The following is a 13,921-nucleotide window of genomic DNA, read 5'->3' on the forward strand; positions in this document are numbered from 1 at the left end:
ATGCCACAATAGGATAGCAACAAGTTGTCAAGATAGTCAGTTTAGCTTCGGTTGCTATGCTAACATCACCCATTTTATACCAGAGACACTTTCATAACAGCGTTGTGATGCCAAACAGCGGGCAGCACTGCAGCTTTCGGTAAATGCCGCTGAACACATTAATAAACAATGAACCACGGCACTCTGGAGAAAAGTATAAGGGTCGATAAGTAGTTATGTAATTTAATCTGGCTTCGTATGATTAAAGCAACACGATCATCGACCCGACGCCGTTGGGGAGAAAATCAGCGACGTAAACGGTGACGTCATGACGCAGCAGCGGCAGCACCAGTCGGGCTCTGAGCGGTGTGAACAAAACGGGGACTGAAAATAAAAAACGGTTCCGAACCAGAAAAGCTCTAGCACGGAGCTAGGACGGGAACCGCGTTGGTGTGAAAGGGGCACTAGAGTAGGTGATGGCACAACACAGGGAGAGTTACAGGGATTTAAAAGACAACTAAGAGTGGTAAAAAGGATCTGGGGCCTATTTCTGTTGTTGGACACAAGATTTGAAATAAAATGTGTTTTTGCACATTTATGCTCCCCAACGCCGAGTTATTTTAAGTCGAGGCTAAAAACACTACTTTTTACAGCTGCTTACCCAGAAGTCTTTTAACTTGTTTTAACACTTACCGTATTTACAAGGTTGTTTTTAAACTATTCTGTATCTCTTTTATGCATGTATTTTATGAATCTGTTATTCCACTATGTTTTATTCATTTTATTGTGTTCTTTTCTGCTGTGTTATTGTTGGTAAAACACTGAATGGACTCCTCCAACATGAGAGTAACATGATAACAAAGGTATCCCAACTGTAGCTGTGTGCATGACAGGATGTATGATTACCTAGAAGAGCATCAGGACTGTTTGAGGCATATGATAGCTATGTGATTAACATGATGATTCAGCCTCTATGGAGATAGACATATGACAAGCATGCTCATTTCTGACGTGGAGCTAATCTGAAGTAAACATTGAATACTGCTTTCTATTCCTCCATCTTGTGACTGTGTAACTCCCTCTCTTGAATATCAGCATGTGAAGGACACTGTTCAGGAACTAGTTGATGCTCTGTATGTGATGACTACTTCCATTCTGGAGAGGATCACAAATACATGGATCCTGAGATTGAAGATCAAGCTGGTGACGAGTGATTATTAACATTTGTAAGTATTCAGAAAAAGTCATATTTTTTAAATTTGAGAAAAATTCAGATTTTTGAGGAAAAATTCAGATTTTTGAGGAAAAATTCAGATTTTTGAGGAAAATTTCAGATATTTTAGGAAAAAAACAACATTTTGAGAAAAGGTCAGAATCTAGATAGAAAGTCAGAATTTTTGAGATTTTAAGAAAAAATCCGAATTTTGAGATTTTGAAAAAAATCCGAATTTTGAGAAAAAAGTCCACATTTTGAGTTTTGAGAAAAAAATTCAGAATTTTGAGAAAAAAATCAGAATTTGAGAAAAAGTCAGATTTTTTCAGAAAAAAACCAACATTTTCAGAAAAAACTGAGTATTTTGTACATGACAGGATGTATGATTACCGACAAGAACCTGTATTCCTCCATCTTGTGACTGTGTAACTCCCTCTCTTGGATATCAGCATGTGAAGGACACTGTTCAGGAACTAGTTGATGCTCTGTATGTGATGACTCCTTCCATTCTGGAGAGGATCACAGATACATGGATCCTGAGATTGAAGATCAAGCTGGTGACGAGTGATTATTAACATTTGTAAGTATTCAGAAAAAGTCCGAATCTTTTAGATTTTTGAGAACTCAGAATATTTGAGAAAAAGTCTGAATATTTGAGAAAAAGTCCGAATTTTGAGATTTTTGGAAAAATACCAACAAATTCTCTTTTTTTATTTTGACTTCCATTCTTGAGAGGATAATAAATACATGGATCCTGAGATTGAAGCTCAAGCAGGTGACCAGTGATATTTTTCTAACACTTATTATTAAGTGTTAATGATGATGTAAAGCACTTTGAATTGCCTCTGTGTCTGAAAATGTGCTATATAAATAAACGTACCTTACCTCTTTGAAGCGTCTTTGAGCACCTGATAAAGCGCTTGATAAATAATATGTATTATTATTATTTATTTATTTTTAACAATGTTTTTATTAATATTTTATACAAAGAAAACCCATATATACAGTGTACAGTTCCACACATACAGAAGTGCACTTCTCAAGGTCAAATTACACTGAGGTACAGGTGCAAACAAAAACACAAATACAAAATAGAAAACACACTACCCTTCATACAAAGACACATCTTACATACATTTCAAAATTGAATGACATTTCCAGCCACTTTGGTTCAATTCAAGGCAGTTTCATGGAACATAGTCTGAACTCAAAATAATCATATTATGAGGTTTACACTCGTCAGTATTCAATCATCCTCACCATCTGCTAGCTCCATACCTTCCACAAACAGATTCAATGGTTTCAAGAATCATGTCAAAAAAGTCTTGTTTTTTTTTTAGTATATATGTTATTCTGTCCAGAGGAAAAGTTGTTCACATTTGCCGGACCCAATATGTGACGCTTGGTCTGCTGGTCTTTTTCCAAAATAATGCAATCGATTTTTTTGCATGCAAAAGACATATCTATGATTATTTGCATTTTCACAAACAATGAAATAGAGTCCCCCTTTCCTCCATATATTTTATACATAGATCTGGAATGTTACTATTATATTTATGTAATTTGGCTGGTGTGATATATGTTCTCATTATCCATCTATATTGTAACATTTTTAATCTTGTGTTGACTGATTGGGATTGAGCCTTCTTGCATATTGATTCCCAGTCCTTTGAGGAGATCTCTGTTCCCAGATCTATACTCCATGCATTTTGTTTATCTTCTGAGTTCTCTCGTGAATTGGACATTATTCAATTGTATAGCTCTGATGTAGCACTTTTGCTTAGGCTATCCTTAGTCTTAATTTATTCCAATTCCATCTGGTCCTGCTTTCATGCCGTCAATAGCGATTCTTATTTCTTCCTCATTAAGATCTGCCTCTAGCATCTCTGCAAACTCCTTAGAAATAGATGGAATATTCAGCCTGTCAATAAATGTTTTTTGGGTCTGGGGGTCATATTTGACTTGGGATTGATACAGATTTTCATAATATTTCCTAAATTCCCTGTTTATTTCCGTAGGGTCTATTCTCGTGTCATCGTTATTGTTAATAATGGAAGTGATGTTCTTCCTTGTTTCAAGCTGTTTGATCTGCCACGCTAAAAGTTTGTAAGGTTTTCCCCCATGCTCGTAGAATGTTTGGTTGAGCCTAAGCATACTGGATGCTGCCCTGGCTGCCGATCATTTATTATATTCGGCTAAGAGCAATAGTTCTTTTTCTACTTCAGGGTTTTTTCTCCTAAATACCTCGTCTTGAAGAGTTTTAATTTTGGACTCTAGCTTCTGTCTTTTCTGGCGTAACTCTCTGGATTCGGATGAAGTATAACTAATTATGTCCTCTCAAAAAGCCTTGAAGGCATCCCACTTGATACATGCCGTGTGTAGTATTATCCCTGAAATAATTATCTATCTCTGTCCCCACATATTTAATGAATTCTTCATTTTGTAGCTGGGTGGATCTCTAAAAAGGTTCTCGTCCATACCATACAACATATTCCATGGTCTGATATGAATATACTGCCATAGTAACAGTCCTGTATTTTTTAACATAACATTGCAGAGATTAAAAAGTCATCTATCCGCGAATATGTCTGAAAAGTACTTGAGTGAGACGAGTAAGTAATATCGTTAGGTGTCAGGTGTCTCCAGATGTCTAACAAATGTAACCCTTGAATGAAATGTTGAATAGTTGTTGTACTTCTAGTGTGAGTTTGATCAACACCTGTAGATCGGTCTCTGGTTGGATCTAGTGTACAGTTCCAGTCCCCTGCAATTATATTCTCCTGGGAGAGATGCAAGTGTAAGAAATACATTTGTAAGAAAGCCAGGCTCATCTGTATTGGAGCCGTACATGTTAACCACATTCAAGGTAACTGAGAGCAGTGATCCCTGGATAACCAAATATCTACCAAATGTATCCTTAATTACATTAGAAACTTGAAAGGGCACTGATTTGTGGATAAGAGTCATGACTCCCCTTGCTTGTGATGTAAATGACGATGCATCAATGCTCCCCAGGTTGCTTCACTAGCGGCCTTCAGCTCGTCTGCATTGTTGGCTCTCCAAATTCTGACTATTATCTCAAAATGTCTAACTTTTTTCTGCAAATCTCACAATTACTTTTTTCTCCCAATTCTGACTTTTACTAAAATGCAGAATTTTTCAGAAAAGTTCCAAAACTCTGACTTTTAAGAAAACCTCAGAATTTAACTTAAAAAAAAAATTTGACTTTTTTTCTCAAAATCCTCACTTTCAGAAAAATCTCATAATTCTGACTTTTTTCTGCAAATCTCATATTACATTTTCCCCCAGATTCCCAATTTTTCTCTCCAAAATCTGACTTTTTTTCTGAAAAATGTCAGATGATAGAAAGGCAACAGTAACTCAAATAACCACTTCTTACAGCCAAGTTATGCAGAAGACCATTTCTGCTGCGACATTCAGGCGGTAGGGTCAGAAGACATGAGAGCATGGATCCATCCTGCCTTGTATCAACGGTTCAGGCTGGAGGTGGTGGTGTAACGGTGGGGGGGATATTTTCTTGGCATACTTTGGGCCGCTTACGATCATCATTTAAAAGCCACAGCCTACCTGAGTGTTGTTTCTGACCATGTCCATCCAAGCTCCCCCTAGAGGCGAGAGGCCTCCAATCATCCCATTTTTTATTTGTCTTATTATTATTTTGGTGGGGATTGAAAATTGAGTGTGTGTACAAATCAAGTTATACCTACTTAATTATTTTGCGAATACAAATATTATTGATTTGTTTGCTGAATGGTTGTATCATGCCACGTGACACACAGTTCATCCTCCCTCTCTCTCTCTTCCTCCCTCTGCCTCTTCTTCTGGCTGCTGTCCATATATCTGTTGTTGTTGTAAAAAGTTCTTACATGAAGCCTTTTTCTAGTGTTTACATCCTGATTGCTGAGTCAACAGTAAAGCAGTTTTGGTGTTTATGGTCATAAGGCATGTGTATTTGTTGATTGGTTCATGTGTGTAGCATTTTTAATGGCAGTATTTTGAAAATGGCAAACAAGTGAATATGTCAGATTTCTGTGTCTTACTTAGAGAACCGTGTGCAGTGTTTTGCAAAAAGTGCCAAGTTGAATTGCACATTTGGTGCAGAGCTGAGAATGTGTTTAGAGTTTGGGAGATTTGAGCTGAGGTTTTTCTCTTTGAGGGTGAGATTAAATCATTTTGCTTCATGTGAGATTTTAGTTTGTTAGCAACTGAAAAAAACTGTAATTGTGTTTTAGGGAACGATATGTAAGGAAATATGTCAAATAATAGGGTATGAGGTTTCTAAAAGTAGTTTGGTACTCTATTTATGTAAATTCACTGAGGAAATTATTGCAAGTGACAGATAGTTGATCAAAATTATGCTAATATCCAGCAAGAAAGCTTTCACTAGGACATCTGGGGTGAGGACGCACCACCAACGAAAAACCAATGGGCAACAATCATGGAAGAAATCTTTTTGATGGAACAACTGATTCATAAATTGAGATTACAAGAAACTAAACAGAAAGTGGGAACATTGGACTCAAAACAAAGACATTTGACTGGAACAATAGCTAACAGATACATGTATCTTCAAGACTATAATAACATGAAGACATATCTCTAGTCTTTTATTTATTTCTTTGTTTGTTATTGCCTTGCAGGCCTTTCGTTGCATGATTATTATGTTGTTTGTAAAGAGCATGTTAATGCCATGTATATTGGGACAATTAAGATATACATTTAAACATATATATTTTACATTGTGAGTTTAAATCCAGTTATCCAACGAGAAGCCACATCAAAGAAGAGTGCACTGGCAACAACAGACTGGCAGAAGATCTCCAACATCAGACTGGTAGAAGATCTCCAACAACAGACTGGTAGAAGATCTCCAACAACAGACTGGTAGAAGATCACCAACAACAGACTGGTAGAAGATCTCCAACAACAGACTGGTAGAAGATCACCAACAACAGACTGGTAGAAGATCACCAACAACAGACTGGTAGAAGATCACCAACAACAGACTGGTAGCAGATCTCCAACAACAGACTGGTAGAAGATCACCAACAACAGACTGGTAGAAGATCACCAACAACAGACTGGTAGAAGATCTCCAACAACAGACTGGTAGCAGATCTCCAACAACAGACTGGTAGAAGATCTCCAACATCTTGCTGCAGCGATCCCGTAGGATTCTAGTACCTGTAGTGAGGTGTGACCCTACCTAAGTGTCAGTGTGGCAGTCGTGCAATCTTACCCTAAATCAGGAGAGGACAGCGCAGAATTCATTTAGGTTACCCCAGTCCAAATGGGTGGGATGGTTTTATTTGAAGAAATGGTCCACACTCTAACACAGTTTTTTACTTTATCTGGTTACAATGGGACAGTTATACAATGTCTTACTCTCTGGTATTAATTATTAATTTACCGGTTTACATGTTTTCCTTTTTGTTAAAACTCCCTGCATATCTCCAGAGGCATTTCCTCACGATGACAGCGGGTAATACGACCTAGGGAGAAATTCCCAGTTAAGAACCCTAAGCCGACCGCACCTACTCTGCCATACAATATAGCAGAGAGGAACTTCTTCAATTGCAAAACTTCGTGGACAATAATAACCCTCCGACAGACAATGGAGATTCACCATGGCTACCTGTTGCTGTTCTACCTGAGAGACGCAAGAAGAAGACAAAGCGCGGGTGCCGGGCCGGGCTGCTGGTCAGACTGAGGAAACGAGAGAATCGACCCCCTCTTCCGAGTATTCTTCTGGCTAATGTTCAATCCATTGAAAATAAGCTAGATGAACTCAGAAGCCGGATTGCTTTTCAACGGGACATTAAGAACTGTAACGTGTTAATTCTCACTGAGACTTGGCTCAACCCCGCTATCCCGGACTCCGCCATTGTCCCTGATGGATTCTCTATTTTTCGTCAGGACCGGACTGCTAACTCGGGGAAAAGTAAGGGAGGCGGTGTGTGTGTAATGACTAATAACAACTGGTGCTCAGATGTGAAGATTATTTCATCGGACTGTTCCGCACATCTAGAGCACCTCATGATCTCATGCCGGGCCTTTCATCTGCCGAGGGAATTCACATCTGTTGTGATAACAGCAGTGTATATCTCGCTGCAGTCGCTCGCCTGTCATCTGCTACATTGGGAAATGCATCGATGACGTGGTACCGAAGGTTTCTGTACGGACATTCCCAAATCAAAAGCCCTGGATAAACTGCGATGTGCGCTGCAAGCTGAAAGTGCGCACTATCGCGCACAGAGCTGGAGATTTGGAGGAGTACAGGAAGTCTAGGTATGATCTCCGGAGAGCAATTAAAAATGCAAAGAGACAGTACAAAGAGAAGGTGGAATCTGACTTCAAAGGCTGTAACACTAGGAATATGTGGGCGGGACTAAGGACAATGACTGACTACAAAGGAGCAGCGGGGGGTGCTGCGGGAGTGTCTGCGTACGCATCTCTCCCAGATGAGCTGAACAGTTTTTTTGCACGCTTTGAGAGCAGCCAGGCTGTGGAGGTACAGATGGACCAGGAGCCCTGCCCTTTTGTTTTAAATAGGGCAGATGTGTGTAAATCCTTTAAAAGGGTTAACCCACACAAGGCTCCTGGACCTGATGGCATCCCTGGCCGTGTTCTCAGGGTGTGTGCAGTTCAGCTGGCAGAGGTGTTCACAGACATCGTCAACAGGTCCCTGCTGCAGTCTGTAGTCCCCACATGTTTTAAACACTCCACTATCGTTCCTTCCCCGAAAAAGACAATAATCACCTGCCCCAACGACTACCGCCCAGTAGCACTCACCTCCACCATAATGAAGTGCTTTGAGCGGTTAGTCAAATCATTCATCACCTCCTCCCTCCCTGAATCTCTGGACCCCCTGCAGTTTGCCTACAGAGCAAACAGGTCCACAGACGACGCCATAGCCCTCACCCTCCACACTGCCCTCTCACACCTGGACCCGAAGAACAGGAACACATATGTGAGAATGCTGTTCATTGACTACAGTTCAGCTTTCAACACCATTGTGCCCTCCAAGCTGGTCATCAAGCTCAGAGACCTCGGGCTCAACAGCGCCCTCTGTGACTGGATCCTGAACTTCCTGACGGGCAGACCCCAGGCAGTGCGGGTGGGAAACATCACATCCTCCACCCTGATTCTAAACACCGGTGCCCCTCAAGGCTGCGTGCTCAGCCCTCTCCTCTACTCCCTGTTCACTCACGACTGCGTGGCCACACACAGCTCCAACACCATCGTGAAGTTTGCTGATGACACGACCGTCATCGGCCAGATCACAGACGATGACGAGACGGCGTACAGAGAGGAGGTTGAAAACCTGATATCTTGGTGCCAGGATAACAACCTCCATCTCAACATCAGCAAAACAAAGGAGCTGATTGTGGATTACAGGAAGCAGCAGGGAGAGGGACACGCCCCCATCGCCATTAATGGGAATACGGTGGAGAGAGTCAGCAGCTTCAGGTTCCTTGGGGTCCACATCACTGAGGACCTGACATGGTCTCTTCACACCACCACCATCACCAAGAAAGCTCGACAGCGGCTCTTCTTCCTCCGCAGGTTGAGGAGGTTCAAAATGGATTCCAGGATACTCTGCAACTTCTACAGGTGCACGATAGAGAGTATCCTGACTGGCAGCATGACGGCCTGGTACGGCAGCTGCACCGACCTCGATCGTAAGGCTTTACAGAGGGTGGTGAAAACTGCACAGCACATCACCAGGACGGAGCTGCCATCCATGGAGGACCTTTACTCCCAGCGGCTCAGGAAGAAATCACTACGGATTATCAAAGACCCCCATCACCCCAGCCACAAACTGTTCTTTCTGTTGCCGTCTGGCAGACGTTACCGCAGCATCCTGGCAAGGACAAGAAGATTCGGAGACAGTTTCTTCCCGCGGGCAGTGAGACTGTTAAAAAATGGAACAGTTGAAACAACTTCAAAACATTCATCTGCTACTCAGTAATATGTATCTAATACCTAATATATATATATATATATCATTCCAATAACTTGTATATAGACTCGTACTGCACTATTCCACATCATCACTTTATTTTATAACTATTTTTCTTTTTGTATTGCTCTTGCTCTTATTGTTATTATGTTATTATGTTGCATTGTTGGAGAAGCCTGTGACATAAGATTTTCAACTACATAATTACTCTGTAGCTATGTTAGTTTGACAATAAAGAACCTTGAACCTTGAACCCAAGACCTTTTTTCCTCTCTCAGCTGCTGCTTTTATATCATACCAGCAGAAGCAGAAGTGAATACACCAACAGACCCATGTATGTGGAGAAGAGTCATTGCTTCCTGGACATGTCCAGACTTGCCTCAAAAACTAAACTAAAGCTTACAGTAATATCCCATTGAGTCAGGGGCCTCCTGCTGTGAGAGTAAGGGTGTCTTCCCTCTGCTGAATAGTGACACCTTTAGTGATAAGCTATATCAGACCGTACACTCTTTCATGTCAGTTTACCAAACCGTGTACATTTAGTATATAAGTATAGAGCTTCGTGACATATCATGCATTTTACATTGTGGATTCTACAAAATTATATTTGATTATATTAACTTTCGTTTTAATTACATAACCCAATATGGAAACCTCCTCAGACTCTGGTTGTAAATGTTGCCAGTTCTGGTCCTCCACAGTCCTCTCTTTACTTGGACCAAACATTTTTTATCACAAACAGTCAAGTTAACGCATTACATATGACTTACTGGGACTTACCCAAAGAGTTTAAACCTAACAATAATTACTGTCTTCAGTGTCAGGTTCAGAAGAGTCTTCAGGGTTGTCCTCAGTCTCTGGTTGTAAATGTCTCTCTGGATCTGAGTTCCTGGCTGGTTCTGGTCCTCCACAGTCCTCTCCATCAGCTTCTGTTTCCATGTGTTCAGCTGAGCTGCTGGCTGGAGGCTCTGCCTCTCTGTTCTCCTCAGTCTGAGTTTGATGAAGCTGTGAGGACTGACGACCAACACACTTATGGCTTTTGAGCTGATAGCTCTGTGTGAATCTTTTTTCACAAACACTGCAGCTGAATGGTTTCTCTCCGGTGTGGTTTGTCATGTGTCGTTGTAAAGTTGCTTTCAGGGCAAAAGCTTTCTCACATACTGAACAGCTGAATGGTTTCTCTCCTGTGTGGATTCTCATGTGTCGATGGAAATGTGCTCTCGTTGGAAAGGATTTCTTACAGATTGAGCAGCTGAATGGCTTCTCTCCTGTATGGATTTTCATATGTTCCTTTAAAATTTCTCTCCGTTTAAAAGATTTGTCACAGACTGAGCAGCTGAAGCGTTTCTCTCCTGTGTGGATTATCATGTGTTCCTTTAAATATCCTCTCTGTGCAAAAGATTTCTTACAGACTGAGCAGCTGAATAGTTTCTCTCCTGTGTGGATTCTCATGTGTCGTTGTAAAGGTTCTTTCAGGGCAAAAGCTTTCTCACAGACTGTGCAGCTAAATGGTTTCTCTCCTGTGTGTATTCTCAAATGTCTATGGAAATTTGTTCTCGTTGGAAAGGATTTTTTACAGACTGAGCAGCTGAATGGTTTCTCTCCTGTATGGATTTTCATATGTTCCTTTAAATGTCCCCTCTGTTTAAAAGACTTATCACAGACTGAGCAGCTGAATGGTTTCTCTCCTGTACTACATCTTGAATCACTGACACGGGCCGTCTCCACGGCAGCGTTAAAAAAATCTTGGAGGTGGGCGTATCTGAAGCTTGAGGATTTTTTGCGAGCAACCAATCACATGAATCTCCCGCCCGCGACATACGAAGCAAAAAAGCCCGAAGTAAACTGGATATAAACTCCCCAAAACAGGCGAAAACCTACCACTGTCTCTGCCACCTCCCTCCATGCCTGGCTCCTCCGGTTTGTATCCCGGTAGGTAAATAGGGACTGGTCATAAAGCACCGGGTGATTCCCTACCGCTAATTTCTCCTCCATTTTTTGGAATATGAGGAAATGACCTGCGGTATTTCTCTCCCAGCATACACGCCGTTTGATTGGCTAGAGCTTGAACTGTCAGATTTGCGTACACGGGATTTGATTGGCTGATGCTTCCACCTCAGCCTCAAAAGTTGAACATTGTTCAACTTTGGATCTTGAAAATCCTGAGAATCTCCGCTCGCCTGCCCACAATGCATTTCGGCGAAAGCGAAAAAAAGTGACGTCACCCCATTCAAAGTGAATGGGCAGAAGCGTTTCAAGATTTTTTAACGCTGCCGTGGAGACGGCCCGACAGGGTCTTGTTTATTTTTCGGAGAGTTTGAACCTGGTTCTCTGGGCTCCTTCGAATCTCCAATGTCTCCAGTGTCAGGTTCAGACGAGTCTCCAGGGTCGTCCTCAGTCTCTGGTTGTACATTTCTCTCTGGATCTGAGTTCCTGGCTGGTTCTGGTCCTCCACAGTCCTCTCCATCAGCTTCTGTTTCCAGGTGTTCAGTTTGTCTTTGACGAAGCTGTGAGGACTGAGGTTTCTCTTCATCAAATGCATGTTTCAGAGAGTTTAAATCTGACCGGCCTTCACTGCTCTGTTTCCAAAAATCATCCTCTTCACTGTCTTCAGTCTCAGAAGAGTCTCCAGGCTTGTCCTCAGTCTCTGGTTGTAAATGTCTCTCTGGATCTGAGTTCCTGGCTGGTTCTGGTCCTCCACAGTCCTCTCCATCAGCTTCTGTTTCTACATCTTCTGTTTGAAGAGGCTGTGAGGACTTACCCTCACATTCATGGTATTTCAGCGTAAATTGCGAAGGGAACATTCTGTTACAATATCTGCAGCATAATTTCGGCCTTTTGTGGACTTTCATATGTTTAGTCAGAGATCTTCTCCATGCAAATTCTTTACCACAAAGTGAGCAACTAAACTGGGTTTGTCTCGTGTGGATCCTCATGTGTTGTACTAAAGCCTCGCTGTCACTGAAACCTGAGTTACACACAGAGCAGCAGAAAGGTTTCTCCCCAAACTGACCAGGCATGTGAGAACTTTCAAGATTGGAAAAAGCGATACCACAAAGTGAGCCATCATTCGGTTTCAGACTTTTCTGAAATCTGCTGGTAACCGGCAGCTGGTGCTTTCGGTCTATTACTGTTCCACACTGAGAGCTGTCGAACAGTGGGTTAGAAGTGTGACAATGAGAGGGCTCGCCGACACACTCGTGGTTCAAGAGCTGCGACTCCACACAACTGGGTGGTTTCTCCTCTGTGTGGACACATATGTGCCTGGTCAGATTTCCTTCTGTTGCAAACCATTTACCACAACATGAGCAACTGAATGGTTTCTCTCTTGTGGGAGATGTTTTGTGCGTCAGCTGACTGTCCTCATATTGATCTTTACGCTCTGAGGGACTGAATGGATTCTCGCTGATGGAAACGTCCTCAGTTTCCAAATGGTTTGGACCTGAATGAGGATGCCTGGTCTGTGTGGAAAAACAAACACCATCACCAGTCCTGGGATCTGTTTGAACCTGGTCATCAGAGCAGCTGACTGCTGTCTTACTGGTCATATATCCTTTACTTATAGATACTTTTTTATTTCTTCGATAAGTGAACCCAGACTGATGCTGCCTGGTATCTTTCCAAAACTCAATGTCAACATTGTCATCAGGTTCTAGAGATGGTTCGCCACCTTTATCAGTCTCTGGTTGTAAATGTCTCTCTGGATCTGAGTTCCTGGCTGGTTCTGGTCCTCCACATTCCTCTCCATCAGCTTCTGTTTCCATATGTTCATGTTGTCTTTGATGAAGCTGTGAGGACTGAGGATCAGTACTGTCTTCAGTGTCTTCAGAAGAGTCTCCAGGGTTGTCCTCAGTCTCTGGTTGTAAATGTCTCTCTGGATCTGAGTTCCTGGCTGGTTCTGGTCCTCCACAGTCCTCTCCATCAGCTTCTGTATCCATGTGTTCAGCTGAGCTGCTGGCTGGAGGCTCTGCCTCTCTGTTCTCCTCAGTCTGAGTTTGATGAAGCTGTGAGGACTGACGACCAACACACTTATGGATTTTGACCGAACGACTCCAAGTAAATCTTCTGTCACAAACACTGCAGCTGAATGGTTTCTCTCCTGTGTGGATTATCATGTGTTCCTTTAAATTTCCTCTCTGTGCAAAATGTTTCCTACAAATCGAGCAGCTGAATGGTTTCTCTCCTGTGTGGATTATCATGTGTTCCTTTAAACTTCCTCTCTGTGCAAAATGTTTCTTACAAATTGAGCAGATGATTGGTTTCTCTCCTGCACTACGTCTTGAATCACTGACAGAGTTTTGTTTATTTCTCTGAGAGTTTGAACCTGGTTCTCTGGTCTCCTTCCAATCAGCCCTGTCTTCAGTGTCAGGTTCAGAAGAGTCTCCAGGGTTGTCCTCAGTCTCTGGTTGTAAATGTCTCTCTGGATCTGAGTTCCTGGCTGGTTCTGGTCCTCCACAGTTCTCTCCATCAGCTTCTGTTTCCAGGTGTTCAGTTTGTCTTTGATGAAGCTGAGAGGACTGAGGTTTCTCTTCATCATCTTCACTCTTCACAGGGACAGGAGTGAATGTGGACTTGGTGATATCAGCCTCCTCCAGCCCTTGAAGCTGCTCTCCCTCCTGACTGATCCAGAGTTCCTCCTGCTCCTCTTTAATGTGTGGGGGGGGCTCTGGGTCCTCCTGGTCCAGACTGGAGCTCCACTCCTGCTGCTCAGGGGGAACCTCTTCTTTAACCACCAGCTGCTGGAC

The 13,921-nt window shown here is 42.2% G+C and overlaps 2 protein-coding genes across 2 annotated transcripts; both read right to left on the reverse strand.

The window, feature by feature from the left end:
• Positions 1-1,348: 1,348 nt before the first annotated feature.
• On the reverse strand, positions 1,349-10,952 carry LOC117479646 (gastrula zinc finger protein XlCGF71.1-like). The gene is made up of 2 exons (XM_034126748.1): positions 10,135-10,952; positions 1,349-1,355 (listed from the first exon to the last, which is right to left on the reverse strand). The coding sequence occupies exons 1-2, from the start codon at positions 10,794-10,796 to the stop codon at positions 1,349-1,351; spliced, it is 669 nt and encodes a 222-aa protein (XP_033982639.1). The 5' UTR covers positions 10,797-10,952.
• A 449-nt stretch (positions 10,953-11,401) lies between these two features.
• On the reverse strand, positions 11,402-13,921 carry LOC117479628 (zinc finger protein 135-like; the record flags this gene model as incomplete). The annotated part of the gene is made up of 1 exon (XM_034126725.1): positions 11,402-13,921. A coding segment is annotated over one exon (2,481 nt), but the record flags the coding sequence as incomplete, so codon positions are not given.

This window comes from Trematomus bernacchii, unplaced genomic scaffold (assembly GCF_902827165.1).
Source record: "Trematomus bernacchii unplaced genomic scaffold, fTreBer1.1, whole genome shotgun sequence".
NCBI lineage: Eukaryota > Metazoa > Chordata > Actinopteri > Perciformes > Nototheniidae > Trematomus > Trematomus bernacchii.